Source organism: Mustela putorius, unplaced genomic scaffold, assembly GCF_011764305.1.
Source record: "Mustela putorius furo isolate JIRA1106 unplaced genomic scaffold, ASM1176430v1.1 tig00000224_pilon_pilon_pilon, whole genome shotgun sequence".
In the NCBI taxonomy this organism is placed as follows: domain Eukaryota; kingdom Metazoa; phylum Chordata; class Mammalia; order Carnivora; family Mustelidae; genus Mustela; species Mustela putorius.
The window spans coordinates 11004748-11023234 of NW_025421321.1; the positions used below are offsets into that span (position 1 = coordinate 11004748).

General features: G+C 42.1%; 1 protein-coding gene across 7 annotated transcripts in view; it reads left to right on the forward strand.

Moving 5' to 3' along the window:
* The window catches only part of AFF3 (AF4/FMR2 family member 3), a 575972-nt gene that overhangs the window by 480767 nt on the left and 76718 nt on the right, over positions 1-18487 (forward strand). For 5 of the 7 annotated variants that reach the window (XM_045077717.1, XM_045077719.1, XM_045077722.1 and 2 more), the window contains one exon: positions 7025-7065. In XM_045077717.1, the coding sequence (XP_044933652.1) occupies positions 7025-7065 (41 nt within the window). The remainder of the gene's footprint in view (positions 1-7024; positions 7066-18487) is intronic. The other 2 variants (XM_045077718.1, XM_045077720.1) reach the window with 1 other exon arrangement.

Here is an 18487-nt window from a genome sequence, read left to right on the forward strand (position 1 = left end):
CTCTGTGGATAAGTCAGCTGTCAATCTAATATTTTTACCATTGTATGTTACAGATTTCTTTTCCCGGGCTGCTTTCAGGATTTTCTCTTGTAAATTTTACTATTAGGTGACGGACGGGGTGTGGGCCTATTCTTATTGATTTTGAGGGGCGTTTTCTGAACCTCCTGAATTTTGATGCTCGTTCCCTTTGCCATATTGGGGAAATTCTCCCCAATAATTCTCTCCAGTATACCTTCTGCTCCCCTCTCTCTTTCTTCTTCTTCTGGAATCCCAATTATTCTAATGTTGTTTCGTCTTATGGTGTCACTTATCTCTCGAATTCTCCCCTCGTGGTCCAGTAGCTGTTTGTCCCTCTTTTGCTCAGCTGCTTTATTCTCTGTCATTTGGTCTTCTATATCACTAATTCTTTCTTCTGCCTCATTTATCCTAGCAGTGAGAGCCTCCATTTTTTATTGCACCTCATTAATAGCTTTTTTTATTTCAACTTGGTTAGATTTTAGTTCTTTTATTTCTCCAGAAAAGGCTTTTATATCTCCCGAGAGGGTTTCTCTAATATCTTCCATGCCTTTTTCGAGCCCGGCTAGAACCTTGAGAATTGTCATTCTGAACTCTAGATCTGACATATTACCAGTGTCTGTATTGATTAAGTCCCTAGCCTTCGGTACTGCCTCTTGTTCTTTTTTGTGTGGTGAATTTTTCCGTCTTGTCATTTTGTCCAAATAAGAGTATATGAAGGAGCAAGTGAAATACTAAAAGGGTGGCAACAACCCCAGGAAAATATGCTTTAACCAAATCAGAAGAGATCCCAAATCGTGAGGGGAGAGAAAGGGGATAAAAAGAGGTTCAAAAAGGAAGAAAGAAAAAAAAAGAAAAATAAATAAATAAAAGAATTTTTTAAAAAGAAAAAAAATAAAGAAAAATATAAAAAAGAAAAAATATATATATTAGATAAACTAGTTTAAAACTGTTAAAAAAGAAAAGGGTAAAAATTTAAAAAAAAATTTACCAGAAGGTGAGAAAAAAAAAATGAAAAAGAAAAAAAGTAAATTAACTGCAAGACTAAAAAAATCACAGGGAGAAAGCCATGAGTTCCGTGCTTTGCTTTCTCCTCCTCTGGAATTCTGCTGCTCTCCTTGGTATTAAAACCGCACTCCTTGGTAGGTGAACTTGGTCTTGGCTGGATTTCTTGTTGATCTTCTGGGGGAGGGGCCTGGTGTAGTGATTCTCAAGTGTCTTTGCCCCAGGCGGAATTGCACCACCCTCACCAGGGGCTGGGCTGAGTAATCCGCTCAGGTTTGCTTTCAGGAGCTTTTGTTCCCTGAGCTCTTTCAGTAGGTAGAGTTCCGGAGGACGGGAATACAAATGGCGGCCTCCTGGTCTCCGGCCTGGAGTAGCCAAGAGCCCAGGGCCCCACTCCTCAGTACGCCCTCAGAGAATAGCGCCCAGTTACTCCCGTCTGCCTGACCTCCGGCCGTGCTCCGAGCTCACAGAGCCTGCGGCTGGTTCAAGGTAACACCAAGCTGTGAGCTTACTGCTGGCTCTGTCTCTGTAGCTGGCTTTCCCGTTCCAATACCCGCAAGCTCTGCGACACTCAGACACCCCTGATCCTTCTGTGACCCTGCGGGACCTGAGGCCACGCTGACCCCGCATGGGCTTCGTCCCGATTTAGCCTCTGGAGCGATGTCCCTCAGCGGAACAGACTTTTAAAAGTCCTGATTTTGTGCTGCATTGCTCTACCGCTTGCCGGGAGCCGGCCCCTCCCCCTGGGGTCTATCTTCCCATCGCTTTGGATTCACGTCTCTGCCAGTCCTACCTTTCAGAAAGTGGTTGTTTTTCTGTTTCCAGAATTGCTGTTCTTCTTCTCTTCGATCTGCTGATGGATTTGCAGGTGTTTGCAATCTTTAGATAAGCTATCTAGCTGATCTCCTGCTAGCTGAAGTAGTCTCAGCTTGCTACTTCTCCGCCATCTTGACTCCTCCCAAGAGACAAAGAATGTACAGGCAGGTCCTGTACATCCTTCACCCAACTTCCCATAATATAAATCCTTCAATGACTTCTTATTGCCCTTTGGATAATATCCAAAATCCTTATTCTGACCTCCAGAGCCCTTGAGATCTGCCCCTGCCCCCACTGTTCACTGAGCTCCCCCACAGTGTCCTTTCTATAGTTCTTCAGTTGAGCAAGGATCTAGGCCTACCTCAGGCCTTTGCTCCCAAACTGTCTTCATTGCCTGGACCCTTTCTTCACCATTCATTCCTGTTTCTCTGGGTCAGTAATTTCTTTATCCTTTACGCATCAACTTTTTTGTGTGCTTTGTCTAGTTTAGCAAGCTTTCCCTGACCATTCATTCCAAATGAGATCTCCGTCATAGTCTGTCTCATAGCTCTTGTCATCTAGAATGTTTGTGTATGTTTAACTTTTCATATCTGACTCATTCTAGACCTTAAGTACTATATGAGGAGGGTTTTGTCCATTTTTCCCTGTCACCCAAGCCGAGACCATTATCTGTACATTGTAGGTACTTCAGATCAAATTAGAGAGCTGTCCGCATGTTAGTCTGTTTCTATCAAGTAAAAGAGAAATTGGATCATCCTGAGACTCTTCTGAATTTCAGCCTCTTCCTTTCATTCTCTTCCCCACTCCAATTTCCATAAACTTGTTCTATGCACAACCCAATTACAAGAAGGGCACTTAATTTCCTCTTTGAGTTCTCTTCAGTAACAGATTGTGACTGGTAATTCATTTAGCATCATTGAAACCTGAATGTCTACTGATTATGTTCCAAAACACCAAGCTTACTGTAATAAAGACAGAGAAAACATGTCATCTCCTGGAGAGAACCTGGAAAATGATTATTTCTGGTGGAAGACTTGTTTTGTCTCATAGACTTATGCTTCAGAGTCGTTCATGAATGAGTAATGAACTCAGGAGAGATCAATGAAGCATTCACTTAACCTTCTCACCTTGTTTTGCTGAGAACTGAATAAGAGGAAAGTTACTAGAGGAGATGATTTAGGAAGAGAAAAATATGGTTGCTGTAATGTACAACTCTTGAAAGAAGGAAATTGGGCAGTTCATCTAGTTTACTATAGTAGTTTTTCAGGCTTCAATCATGAGTCACCTAAGTAATTTTTTCTCTGCTCTTTAATTCCAGTGTTTATTTATTTTATTATTTTCCAACCATGAAGTAAAATAGCATGCAAAATCCAACCTACTTTTAAGAGGCGAGGCAATTTAAAAAAAAAAAAAGTGGGCTTTGCCTTGCTATATGACATACAACTTTAATCTAATGCCATAAAGCTTTTATTTTCTCAAGGAATTATTTAAACTGGTTAAAATACTCTCATCTCTTTTCCTGATGGATGATGTGTCACCCTCTGTAAAGTTTTTAATGATGTAGAATAACTGCAAATTAAATAGCACAATCAAAACCAGGCACTGAAAATAGTGGTGCAGGCAGTCAGTGGCGCTAAATACCATGGCATGAAGTGGGTGATAGCACGTGTTGTGTGGACAGATTGAAGAGTGACTGTCTCAGACAGACATTGCTTAGTGACTGGTGGGATGACCAATGTCTAAACCTTCCTATGTCTGTGACATACGTTAAAGCCTTTTAGCCCCATCATCACACCCATCTGCTAAGGGAAAAGCAGCCCCTGCCCCCAGCTTCCAGGTCAGCTTATGTGAGGAGCACTCAGCCAACATCAGGCCTATGGAGACCTTCTCAACAGGTGCCACCGCCTGGGATACATCACTCTAGTGATGGCTGAGTGGCTAAGTTTCTCATTTTTGTTTGTTTTGCCTTTGCTTTTGCTTTCTAAATAATTTTCTTGTAGGCTGCACATCAAAAAGCATGGTGTTTCCTTATCGCAAAAGTCCACAGGAAGTATTTGGAGGCAGGAGAGAAAAGAGTCAATAGACTTTTTAAACACTGACACCCATGGCTAGGGGAAACTTCAGAGGCTATTTGAGAGGTTTCTGTTGAACTTGTAGTCCCATCCCTCATGATTTCTGTTATTTCAGAAAGAGTCCATCTCCAGGGCCTCCTGCTGAGATGATGTCAAGAGACTGTACTAATAATGCATGCCATCTTTCCTTTGGGGAGTTCCAAATTCTTTTTGTATATTTAGCCAGAGTCAAGAGTAGAGACTTCTGTTCTTTTCAAGGATAGCTGCCAAAAGGGAAAGCCATCTTGCTGAGCAATAAGAGAACCCTTTAGGAGGCAAATATGGGCACAACGATGGCGACCTGTCACTTGCTGGGTACTTTTTGTGGGCATGCTCCTAGGCTGGCCCTCCAGAAGAGTGCTGACAAGGGAGTGTAAGAGAAGGAAGTATTCCCATCCCCCCGAGGTATCCGAGGGGACTCCTGGGCTCCAGGTCTTCCTCAGGCTTCTCACCTCTTCCTGCTCCCTCCAGTGTCCTCACCAAGAGATGATCTGTGGGTATTCTTCTTCCCTCTCTTGGACTAATTATGTGACACTGGAATGCCAGGATATTTGGGCCTTAATTTACTGGAAACCAGGGGGAAGAGGGAAAGCAGTAACCCCTTAGATCGTCTGCAATAACCTGGACATTGACCGACTTGCTCCCTCGTCATCCCCTTCAGGGAAGGAGAGGGCGATTTGGAAGCAGACCTAGATTGAGGGCTACTCTATGGTTGCCATTTGCAGTTCCACATACTTTGTTTTTTCTTAAATCCGTGTGATTATGTCATTTATGGAAATTATTGAAGTTCCTCTTGTTTATTTTCCAGTACCTTTTGCCAGGCCCAGAAGCAAATCTGACTTATTTCAAATCTGAATTTCCTTCCTACTTTGCTCTAGTGCTTCTCCATAGAGTTACCCTTGTGATTTTAAGGGAACTTGTCCTCACTGTACATGGGCACTTCCTGATCTTTGAAAGGTTTTAACATTCCCAACCTCAGGCAGTAAGAGCCAATAGTGATCCCCCCCATGAATATAAAACGAAGAAACACCTCTACTCAATTCCAGACATACCTTGTCTTTAAAGTTCTGCTCAAATTTCAGTGGGAAGGATTCCCTAATGGATTCATTCATTTAGTGTTTACTTTGGATATTTACCAAGCACATGCTAACAGTTCTAGGCACTGTTTGAGGTGCTACTGGTCCACCAACCATTAGTTGTCATTCAGACCTGCATCTTCTTAACACTGTCCTAGCTTAACCTTTTCATTTACATGTTATTTCGTAAGTGCCCTCAAGTCATCCCTGGATCTCCAGTGTGACTTCCTACATAGGGATGAAGCTTCTCCAAGACAATGACTACTTACTGGGCTTTTGTTTTTGTCCCTCCTGGAGTCCAGAGCCACTAGTCTCTACACAGTAGCAATTCAGTAAATGTTGGACTGACTGAACCAAGGACATGAAGCTCCCCACCAAAGTTGTATTTCATTTCTACAGTAGGGTTGATGATGCTGATGTTTCATTTTCTTTTTCTAATATGAAGATTCTGTCTATTTTGTCTGCTGTCTAAATGGAATGAGGAATAGCATGGGAAGCATTTTGGTGTCCCTGGTAAGCAGTAAACTTGACATGTGTAACATACATGAATTTTATGCACTCTTTATTTCCTGGTGCATCCTGAGATAGCCTTGGTCTTACAGGCCATGTTTTGATCCCCTCCCAATTAGAGTTTCTGAGACAGAGAACAGAGTGTGACCTTGGCCTTCTGAAGTGTCAGAGTGCTCATTAATAGAAAGCCAGTGTACAAAATTATAGAGAAGGCAGACAAAAAGTTATTACAAACCTGAGAGAATCTGATGGAGAAATAATGGCCTTTTTTCTTTTCTTTTTCTCTTAGTTTTGGTAGTAGGAAAAGTTTCAAAAACATACAAAAATGCCCAGAATAACATAATAATTCCCAGTGTACTCATCACTTAGCTTCAACAGTTACCAACCCAAGGCCATCTTGTTTCATTTATAAAGGCCCGCCCACTCTACCTTTCTTCCAAATGTAATGTTTTATTTTTATTTTTTTTATTTTATTTTTTTAAATTTATTTATTTATTTGACAGAGAGAGATCACAAGTAGGCAGAGAGGCAGGCAGACAGAGAGGGAGAAGCAGGCTCCCTGCAGAGCAGAGAGCCCGATGCGGGGCTTGATCCCAGGACCCTGAGATCATGACCTGAGCCGAAGGCAGAGGCTTTAATCAACTGAGCCACCCAGGCGCCCCCAAATGTAATGTTTTAAAGCAAACCCCAACATCATATAATTGTACCCATAAATATTTCAATATGTATCTCTAAAAGATTTTCTTAAAAATTACCCCAGCGTCATTACTATGTCTTCAACAAATCAATAATCTCATAATATCATCACATTTCCAGGGGCGCCTGGGTGGCTCAGTGGGTTAAGCCGCTGCCTTCGTCTCAGGTCATGATCTCTGGGTCCTGGGATCGAGTCCCGTGTCGGGCTCTCTGCTCAGCAGGGAGCCTGCTTCCCTTTCTCTCTCTCTGCCTGCCTCTCCGACTACTTGTGATTTCTCTCTGTCAAATAAATAAATAAAATCTTTAAAAATATATATATATCATCACATTTCCAGTCGGCGTTCCAATTTCTAATTGTGGTAACTTTTTTGATAAATCTGAAAACTGAGTCAAAAATTACACTTTCGTTGAGAAGGGAGCCACAAAGGAGCCAAGACAGATTTTTTTCTTAGAGGAAAGTAGAATAAAACCATGGGAAAACGATTTTGGAGAATAAAAGTGCAATAGCTCTGATCCTCTCCCCTGGTCTCCAGAGACTGGTCTAACCTCACCTGCCAAGTACTCCTTGCCTCCCCGTGCTCGCCCCCTGGTGGCAGGTGTCCGCTTCGGGGGGGAGAGGAGGGGCTTCTGTCAACTCTTCTGGAAACCTTCATTTCTTAACATGATGGGACTCGCTACTATGTTGCTAGTAGTTTAATATTTGGCAAAAATGTGTGACCGGATTTTTTAAAGTGTTGATTGAGTACATAATTTAAAGTCAGAATATTAAATAAACATCTCTGCCTTTCCTTCCAGCAGGCAGCCCAGAGAACAGCTCTCCACACTCTGTCTGACAGGTACATTTTGTCATTTTTATGAACTATAAATTGCTTTATGAAACATTGAGCCCTATTTATTGTGGCATATAATTCATAATCGGATTTTGTCCCTAAAGTATCTGTGAACTGGGATGTTAAACATTTTGCATGCTTGGATTTGTCATGCATGTGTGGAGTTTATTACTGCAAAAATCGCCTTGTTGTATTTCATAGAAAGTATGAAGAATCCCTTGTTGTGTAATGAAACAGGAGACAAGTAAACTTAGAGGGAAAGACCTGCATGGGGCAGTAAATTCTGAACTTTGGAATTGGTGGAGATCTAAGCTCATTTTTCAGCAATAAGTGCTTCATTTATTTTGAGGTGTTTTCTTCAGACTTTTTCCATAGTGTTTCATCAGTAGCTGTCTGTCTTTTGATGAAATTCTCACTTGAAGTACTTCGTGCACATATCCCAGTTCATGGTCCCAAGTGCCTGACTTTTTACTCCTGGCTTTGGCTTGTGTTTTCAGACTTGTGTTATTGAACGAGATGTATAAACCTAATCAATAAACACACTCAAGGTGCATTTCACATCCTGCTCTGCCCAAAAGGCCCAAAAGGCTGTGTGTGGAGATAGCTGAACAGGGATATACAGAGTTCCCTTCAAGAACAGACCAGACTCTTTTTGTTTTGGTTGGTCTTTGAGTTTTCATTTACTAAGATTGCGGTGTGTGTGTGTGTGTGTGTGTTTCTTAAAGAACTGTCAGGAGGTGAAGAGGAAGCCCCAGTTGCTGTCCACAAGGGAGGTTCTTGCTGTGTTAGAAGCAGCTGGAGATGTTCCCCTGGCTGGCTGGTTGGGATGTCAGCATTATCTAGCTAACTGTTACCACCTTCCTTTTCTTCTCAGTTCTTTTTTTTTTTTTTTTTTTTTTGAATGAACAATAATTGACTGTGTCGACTAGCTCAGTTCAGTGCTTCTCCAAGGCAAATCCTGTCACTTAGGCAAATTATCTGTGCGCATGGGTGAAAAGCATTTTCTCTATGGTGGCAGGCTGAGTATGAGTATTTTTATTGCAGTTGAAAAAGACTTCCCCATGACAACCACACAAGCTTGTGTGCTCTGAGAGGGGCCACCACATGATCTCCTGGAATTGCTTCTGGGATTTTCACAAAAGCTGCAACTATACTGCTTCTGAGTCTGTTGGTAGGAAGGACACACTGTATCAAAATATTGAAAATCTGACACATTAATTCCTTTCCTCCACATGTTTCTTTGAGTAGTTGAGTAAGAGTTTCCTTCAACAAAATGCACTGAAAACCAAGTGAAGGCCCTTAGTTGACAATATTATGTTATTGCCAATGATTAGAAGATTTCTTTTGGAGGCATTGAAAATGTGATAAAATTAGATCTTGGTGATGGTTTCACAGCCCTCTGCTAAAAGCCATCAAATTGCATATTTTAAATGGATGAACTTTATGGCATATAAATGATATTTCAGTGAAGCTATATATATAAACACAAAACCTCATTATGACCTTTGGTAGAATGAATAAAAACCTACTTCAGGAAGATAGGGAATTCCTTTGAACACATGGCTGCAAATACAAAGACTAGAACTAATGCATTCTAAGGCTGCTTCCCAAAAGACACATGATTCTGTCCTGGATAGAAAACGTGCATGATTTTAATGATGAACAACAGTACTATTCCCTTTGACTTTTTCTGATACTATATCTAAAACCCCTCATCAAAACCAACAGTTAGTCAACTAGTAGTTAACATCTTAGCCCCTGTTGATTGTATCAGTGCTAATAGCAGAATACTATGAAAAAAGAAGTCCATTCCCAAGAAACAGGTTCCCAATGTAATCTCTCTTCTTATGAATTTCTCCATCTTTAAATGTAATAGAGGATTTCTCCCTTATGTCTAAAGGTTTTTCTGTTCAAAATTGGGGGAGTTTGGCTCATTTTAAAGTAATGAGTTGACTTCACTGTTCTAACAATGCAATTGTGTATACCTTCTCTCTATTCTGTTTTCCACAAATTCAGAGCCACACAAGTAATTTCCCAAAGTGAGAAGTATCTGTAATCATTTGGAGATAGAATTTAAAATCCTTTTTTAAAATAAGGACTTAAAACACCTACTGAGGGGTGCCTGGGTGGCTCAGTTGGTTGGACGACTGCCTTCGGCTCAGGTCATGATCCTGGAGTCCCAGGATCGAGTCCCACATCAGGCTCCCAGCTCCATGGGAAGTCTGCTTCTCCCTCTGACCTTCTCCTCACTCATGTTCTCTCTCACTGTCTCTCTTTCAAATAAATAAATAAAAATTCTTTAAAAAAAAAAAAAAACACCTACTGAGTTCATGGGATTTCTATTTTCTATTTTCTTAAATTAGGGAATGCTAACTTACCAAGTAATAGACATCATTTTCTAGCACATTACTTATTCTGTTGAGTAAACCAGTATTTTTTAGAAAATGATGAATGTGACTCTGGATCACACTATGGCATGTCTCGCCCAATATCTGCCTGTGAGAGGAACCACCCCAGCACGGCAATGGGATTAAGCAAAAATTTCCCTGGGTACCAGGGCAGCTCAGTGGGTTAAAGCCTCTGCCTTTGGCTCAGGTCATGATCCCAGGGTCCTGGGATCCAGTCCCACATGGGGCTCTCTGCTCTGCGGGGAGCCTGCATTCTCCTCTCTCTCTTTCTCTGCCTGCCTTTCTGCCTACTTGTGCTCTCTGTCAAATAAATAAATAAAATCTTTAAAAAAAAAATTTCCCCCAAGTTGTGACCTTCCTAAGGTAGAGATCTTACCCTTGTATCTCTGGCTACTCGGAACAGGGTATGAATCTATTCTACATTCAATGACATAAACTATTCTGTTTTCCTGAACTGTTGTTTTCAGTCTGTTATCACTTCATGCTATAAAATTCCATTATGATGAGGCAGCACTTTTCATTTTGTCCTAGAAAGTGGCAGCACTTTTCAGACCTTAAAAGGTGCTTTCCTGAGTTCTACAGTTGGACAGAATAGTCCGTGTTGGCTCAGGCTGTGCCACCATGGACTTCTTGTCTCCTTTCCTGCTAATCTGTTCACATGTGGGCCCCTTTCACTTCCCGTTAGCCTTATAACCACCTTGAGTACCTGGTGAACACAAGGATATTTGATACAGGAGTAGAGTCATTTTGTTTCAAGATGTGAACTTGATGATGACCTTGGGGTCATTGGTAGGTATGAGCATATACTTAAGGAAGCCAGGGGTTGTTCTCTGCTTCCCTGTGAGAAAACCTGCATCTAAGTCTTAGAGACCTGACCTGATAAGACAAGTTATAAGAAAGAGGGTTGGCCTTTCCCGTTTCATTTCAATGGCAGGTAGAAATCTTGTCCCTTTGGGGTATCTAAGATGAGAGAATATCCAGATGTCTTTTGAAGGCCAATCTTATCTATCTTTTCATTTCTCTAGTTTCTTGGTTTAAATAGACATTCCAGCAGAAATCCAGTATCTGACAGTTAAGACTGTGCTTTAAAGTTCTGTGCTTTACAGCAATCAATGCACAACCTTGATAAATTAAAACTGTGATATTTTCCATTACCTAAAGGTAAAAATCTTCTGTAATCATCTCCAATGAAAGCCTGTGGCCTTGTTCAGTTTTGCCTGAACAATGGGCTGGATTAATGGTTCCTCCAAAATAGCCAGAGTGTTGAAGACTGGATCACACCAGGAAGGCAAATGTGGGCTTCAGCCCAGCTAGCTTGTGCCACCTGCAGTGACAGGAAGCCTTGAGTGAGGGTAGAATGGCACTGTTATTCTTTCCTACTGCTGACTGTGGAATTTTTCATCTGTTTTATGCCTTTGAGTGTCAGCTGGCCTACCAGAGGCCCACTGATTCCCCAAATCATGAAAAAAGGAAGAGACCAGGGCAGGAAGAGGTCAGAATTCTCAACAAGGTCAAACAAGCCAATTATAAGAAAACCTCAATCTATAAAGGACACTCTCTTTCTTACTTAGTCACTCCTTAGAATGTGCCTCCCAGGTTTTTTTTTTTTTTCTTCTCCTTATGGATTATTGTACCAGGCAGGGTAGAGAGAGGCAGAGGAGAATAAGGATAAATGGGCACGAGGCTCATTTATAAAGGTGTGTCTTTGCTGTAGACTCGCTGCACTGTGAAAGCTGCCACATCCCTGTAATGTGGAAAATATGCAAAGTGCTGTTCAGAGAAGGAAGGGTATGCATGCAGCATATGAAGTGCCTCTGAATATGATTAACTTCACCTCATAAGTAGTAAATAGTAGATAACTGTGATCAAAAAAGGGATTCGTGTGATTTATCAAGCTGAGCAACTGTGCATTTGCAGGGAAGCTGGAGGTCAATCTGGAAATCTAGGGCAAGAGGAGCACTAGGAAATTGCCAGGACTAAGAAGTTAATCATACCCTTGGACTGCTTCCATCTGTCTCCGAGCGACAGAGCTGCTGCAGAACGAGCAGGGATGCTTTATAGCAGGAGATCAGGAATTAATATTTTCTGTGAAACCTCAAGCATCATTTGCAGTAACTTGGGTTTTATAAAAATGGAGCATAATTTCATATGAATAAATCACATTCAGCTGGAAATAAGAGGAGCTGGGGGGGGGGCGGAAATTGTGCCCGACTTAAAAAAAAAAAAAAAAAAGGAATGAGTAAGAAAGCCAACATGAAAACAGTTGTTGAAGCGATGGCACTTGGAGGGCACGAGTGGCTGTGTGGTTAAATTGTGCATATAATCATCTTCTGAAATGTCAGTGTGTGACTCCAGAAACAGCTACATTTTTATAGCCTTGGAGATGCATCACCAGACTGTAACCTGTCTGCCCATCTGGCAATATCTCAGGTCTAAGATCCATTTATATTGAAATCCAAACAACTGCCATTGATTGATTCACTTGTGCCACGAGCAGTTAGTGAGCACATCCCACGTGCTCAGCCAGGTGCAGAGACACAGTGGTGAGCAGAAATGGCCGTGCACCTCTGCTCAGGGCTTTACTGTGTAAAGTGATGCTGGCTTTACAAAAAGAAGGGCCTCTTTGGGCTCACTCAAATAAATCTCACCCATCAAATCTCCTCCTCCCATTAGGGAGAATGTAATAGAATTAAGGAAATGAGAAATAGACTAAAAGGAAGGGGTTTTCCTTCCACACGGGGCTGGTGTTTGTCCAAAGGCAGGACTGGAAATGGCCCCAGAGCAAGGTGAGGAGGATGGGATGATGCATCGGACTGCAACGTGGGGGTTTGCATCCAGCTTCCTCTTCTTGACCCCTTGCCAAGTGGACCTCTTCAGCCATGCAAAGGAAGCATGCTGGGGGTGGCCACCAGCATAGAAGTGTAACTTTCTGGTTAACATTTTACACAATGTCTCTAGTGTCCTGAGAAGGGGGTCACAGTTACCATGTACTTCTAACAGTTGGTCTCTTCTCAAAGGTTCCAAAAAGGGGTGGGGGATGCAGGACTTTTTAAGAAATTTTAAATTTCCTTTTTGAACATGCTGCTAGCATGGTTTTCTAGAGGGTGTCTATCAACCCTTCCCTTGAGACCCATAGCATTGTCTAGTGCAAGGGACTTCTTACTTATACTGAAGTCTTTTTGGTATACCATGTAAATTAAAAGGAGCTTTCGAGTTTAGAAGCACTATCACATTGACTGTCTCATTTTGTGATCCTCACAACAACCTCATGAGCTAGGAAGCCCATTTTACAGAGAAGAAGACTGAGCCTGAGCTAGGTGATGTGACTCATCCAAGGTCACAAGGTAGGATGTGGCAGAGCTGGGACTAAACTCCACATCCTCTGATTCCCAATGATTATGATTCATCTTCCACCGCAGTAACAAAGCAGATGTGAATGGGGCCAGGCGCCATGTTCTACATTCTAACAAATAGTTAACTCACTCTGTGCTAATACTTTGTTTCTACTAATAGTTCTAATAATCCTGATGTTTCTGGCTTGGTTACCTTTTTATGCCAAGCACCTAGCATAGCTCCTAGTGATTAGAAGACACAGGAAGTCACTTGAAGAATGAATGAAAACAATGAGCAAATAAATGAATGAACTAGGACTGATGTTTTGGAGTTGAAAGATGACAGCTTTGGGCTGAAATTAGAAAATACTTTCCTGAAACTGGCTATGTACCACTGCAGCAGACCACCCAGGAGACTGAGGTTGATGGTCAGGGGCTCACCACTAACAGGTTAAAGCAGGTGTTCATGCCTGTAAGATGCTACAGAATTGAGAAACACTATTAATTGGCACACAGATGAAGAGTGGCAAGAAATGAATGATTTCCAGGGGTATCTGTTTAGTGTCTGACTCAGTTTTGGCTCAGATTGTGAACTCAGGGTCGTAAGTTTGAGCCCCGTGTCTGTGGGGAGTATGCTTGAGATTCTCTTCCTCTCTCCTTGCCCCTCCCCCACTCGTTCTCATTCTCTCTCAAATAAATAAATAAATCTTTTTTAAAAATGGTCCAAAAATAGGCAAGAGATTAGTGAATGGATAAAGTAGATGTGAAATACATAAATAGATAGATAGGTATCACAGTGGAATATTATTCAGCCATAAAAAATGAAATCTTGCCATTTGCAACAACATGGATGGAGTTTAGAGGGTATAATGCTAGGTGAAATAAGTCAGAAAAAGACAAATACCGTATGATTTCACTCGCATGTGGAAATTAAGAAACAAAACAAACAAGCAAAAGGAAAAACAGAAAAGAGAGAGAGAGAGACTCTTAACAACAGAGAACAAACTGATGGTTACCAGAAGGGAGGAGGGTGGGGGGATGGATGAAATAGGTGAGGGGGATTAAAGAGTGTGGTTGTCATGATGAACACAGGGTAGTGTATGGAAGTATTGAATCGCTATATTGTACACCTGAAATTAATATAGCACTGTAGGTTAACTAACTGGCATTAAAAACTTGGGGAGAAGAAATTCAAAGGATTAAAATCATCTAGTGCAATTAAATTAGAGTGGAATTAAACTAGAAATCAGTACCAGTGGAGTCACAGTGTCACAGAGAGGGGGAGAGACCAGATGCCCTCCAGCCCCTCACTGTCTCCCCACCCCTCTCTTCATTTCTGTGATTCTTAACCACTGCCACGACTTAGGGTTCTCTCCCATACTGTCTCCGCCAGTGATTCCTGCTCCTTTTCTTCCTTCATTCATTTGAAGTATGTCTTCACCACTGAGCCCTTGCAGCGGGAAAGGCATTGTGCTGGTCTCTGTGGGAGACACAGAAATTCATTACCCATTGATCCCAGCCTCCAGGAGCTTACAAGGTTGTGGAAGAAGCTCAGGCATCTGTGTAACTGCTGTGCACATTAAACGTCGCCATATGCACACCTGACCATAGGTCTTCCTAGCACAGCAGTCATCTGGCGGTGCTACGCTCTGCCTTTCCTGGACATCACTTCATTTACTCCTCACAACAACCCTCTCAGCTAGAAAGGAGGGATTCAACAGAAGTGTCTTGAGGAGATGGCATTTTCAATGGAGTTTTAGTTGATTTCATTTCCTAAATACTCTCTGTAAAATCCTAGTGAACTAGATGACCAGAGACACATCACTTACCTGAAGTCTTACAGACATAAAGCCTCAGGGTGGCCTGACTCTGGTTGATGATGCTCGTAGCTGCTTCTGTCATCGCCCTTGCCCCCCCCCCATCAATTTATGAAGAAATCAAAGCCACTGGAGGGGTGCAATGAGGCCCTGAAGTACTCTCCGAGCAGAGGAGAGGAAGCGGCAGTGGGGGAGGTGTTGGGAATAGCATATAAAGGATGGGTAGGGGTGCCTGGGTGGCTCAGTGGGTTAAGCCTCTGCCTTCAGCTCAGGTCCTGATCTCAGGGTTCTGGGATCAAGCCCTGCATCAGGCTCTCTGCTCAGCGGGAGAGCCTGCTTCCCCGTCTCTCTCTTTGCCTTGCCTCTCTCCCTACTTGTGGTCTCTCTCTCTGTCAAATAAATAAATAAAATCTTTAAAAATAAAAAATAAGAAAATAAAAGATGGGTAGCATCACCAGACCCAAGAAGGGAGAAGGGAAGTAGGGACCTTCTCCACAGAATGAACTGTCTTGGTCTGAGCAAGCAAGGCAGTGGGAGTGGACCGAGAGCTGCAGGCCCCTCGTTCTGCTGGGGTATAGATGTCTAAAGGGAAAGGGGTCTGAGAGCCAGCTCCAGACAGCCACCCCCACCAAGGGGTGGGGTCGCCTTTTACTACACAGTGTTCCCTTCAGACGTGGGATTGAGTGTCATCTTCCATGGAAACCTTAAATAACCAATACCTTTTCCATCAGCACCTCATGTAATTGTTGGCAGAGGCCCGCTTCCATCCTTTGCTCACCTTCTTTATTTATGTCTGGTCTCAACAGCAGACGGGAGAATAGGAAGCCCATCTTAAGTATTAGGTAGTACTTTATACAAAAGGAGTACTCAGTAAGACTTTCTCAGTGTCTTTCAAACGATAAAGGCCAAGAATTCAAATTAGGCCCTCTTATCACTGCTCTCTGGAAAAAAAATACCAAACCTCTGGCCTGGCTCTCCCTAACCTCTCCTCATTATGCAGAAAGGATGGGATTTTGAATCCTTGAACTTGGGCTAGAGTGTACTTCATGCAAGCTATTTACCCATTCGCGTCTGAACTTCCTCAGTTGCATAAACAGGATGATAGTAACGCCGTCCTTCTTAGGTTTATGTCCAGATTAAATGAGGTAATAAATGGAAAAAGTGCTCTGTTAATCTGTCCATATAAGAGTAATTACTCTGTCACACCACTAAGAAGAGTCACTCATCAAGATACCAGGAGATACTCTCTGATTTAAGTCCTACCAAGAGGCCTAAAAGCCAGGGGAGGAAAATATTACAGTATGGATTTAATATATGAAACTCTAAATAGCTAATAGTGTGGGTCATGTTCTTACATTGATGTTACAGAAAAATAAACATCAACAAATCCCAAGATCTAGGCATTACTGTTGCTTATACCATTCCTATTTTGTAATATATTGTCATCTACCCTGTTCTCCTCCAAAAGCCAATTTGTGGGTCCTAGATGAGGCTCTGAGCTGTCTCTACCACATCATCTTCCTACTTCAGTCACAGAAAAGTCAATCTGGGTCAATTCCTGACACCTTTGTTGGCAGGACTCCAAAGAATTGGTCTCATTTATTGTTTCAAAGTAAATAATCCATATTTCAAAAGCAAACAGTGTTTCTTAGATACTGTGAGGATCCCTGGTAGAGATCTGTTCAGGGGGACCTTGCAGAGGGAGAAAAATTGCTAAGTCTTTGAGCCAGTACTCTCCTAACAGGGCCCAACAGTACTCATATATAGTCACAAAAGTGGACCCCCTTGGCCTTATCGCCTCTTCTGGAGAGGCCGTGTAAGCATCCCCCACCGCCTTTGGGTGGCTGTTAGCTCAATTGACTGCAGTTAACAGTGTGAGCAAACAAACGCAGGCTGTCGGGTCTAAAACTCCGCTTTTAAAAAGCCCCCCTAGTACTAATTTCCACAATAAAACTGAATGGCTCCAGAGAAGCCATTGAGTTCTATCAGGTAAATAACACACATTTTAAAAGGTCCCAAACATGTATTTCACACAATAGAACAGAGCAGCCTGGAAGGAACTGTTATAGTCTTTTGAGTAAGTAAACAATGAATTGTATGAAGCCACTAATTGCGCTTCAAAATGGTCTAGTGGGTCTGGGGACACCTGAGGGTTAGTGGGGATCTGCTTCCTCATGTCTGCACATGGGGATGCCATAGGAGGGACCTCTGAGTGAAAGTGAGTGCCTGTGAGCCCACAATTATGAATGCAACTTTCTTAAGAGTGTGTGGTCTCTTTAAAAAAGACTGTTAGTGGTGATAGTCACGCAACCATGTGACTGTACATAATGAACCATACACCTGAAAATAGTTAAAATGATAAATTCGATGTTACATATATTTTACCACAATTTAAAAAGCTAAAAAAAAGATAGAAATGAACGTATGTACTAATACACCAAACTCTTCAGGATATTGCCCTTTCTCACATATCTCTGGTCGGAAGTACTGCTCTCTGCTCTCCATCCTGGGTTTGAGGTGCTGGAGTTCTAGTCTGGAGATTCTTTCCTTCCTTGTCTGCTAGCAGGAAAAGCCTCTCGCAGGTGTGTTTTGTCCACAGTGGTGAGGAGACCCGCCATCCCACCCCTGCTCCCGTAGCCAGGGGGAGATCAGTGATTACCCAAGAGCACAGCTAATCATCCACATTACCTGGGTTAATGAGCCTAAGGAAGGGGGGATCAGAAGAACCAGACACCTATAGAAGGCATCCCCTAATTATTATTACCATAATTTAAATTACCAGCTTTGACCCATTGCCATCCACACTGTGTTCCCCTCTGCTGGACTCATTCTCTCAGACTAAATTGATAAAGTTATGAAGGCAGAATATTTAAATAGCAGAACTCTAAGTTATTTTTATGAAGGTCTTTGTCACCATGTCATATTCCTTTGAGCTCTATATAGCTTTCACTTCTAGACCAAGAACAACAATATAGCGTACACTTGTTAATTTAGTTAGTTTTTTTTTTTTAAGATTTTATTTATTTATTTGCCAGAGAGAGAGAGAGAGAGTGAGAGCACATAGGCAGGCAGAGTGGCAGCAGAGGCAGAGGGAGAAGCAGGCTCCCCACAGAGCAAGGAACCTGACGCGGGACTCGATCCCAGGACGCTGGGATCATGACCTGAGCCGAAGGCAGCTGCTTAACCAACTGAGCCACCCGGGCATCCCGTTAATTTAGTTTTTTAATGCATCCAAAAAAGTTATTTATGTACTCAATACACAAGACATCTCAAAGTTAGCATTAAGAGAAATAAAACTCTGGTGAAATTAGCATAGTTTTCAATATTTATTACTGCTATCTACTCTTTTTCTTTTTTAACTGAAATACAGTTGCCACACACCTAGTTGCATCAGTTTCAGGTACACAATATAGTGATTCAACAAGTCTGTTCATTCTGCAATACTTTACCACAGGGGTAGCTACTGTCTGTGGCCATACAACACTATTAAAATACCATTGACTATTCCCTAGGTTGTACCTTTCATCCCTGTGACTTATTCCTTCATAATTGGAAGACTATACCTCCCACTCCCCTTTAGCCATTTTGCACATCCTCCCACCCCCCCCTTCTCTCTGGCAACCATCAGTTTGTTCTCTGTATTTATTGGTCTGATTTTGCTCTTTATTTGTTTGTTTCTTTATTCGTTTATTTTTCAGATCCTACATGTAAGTGAAATCATATGATGTGTCTTTATTCTGTCTGATTTTTTTCACCTAGCATAATACCCTTTTCTTTTTTAAAGATTTTACTTATTTATTTGACAGAGAGAGAGAGTCAGGGAGAGAGGGAACGTAAGCAGGGGGAGTGTGAGAGGGAGAAGTAGGCTCCC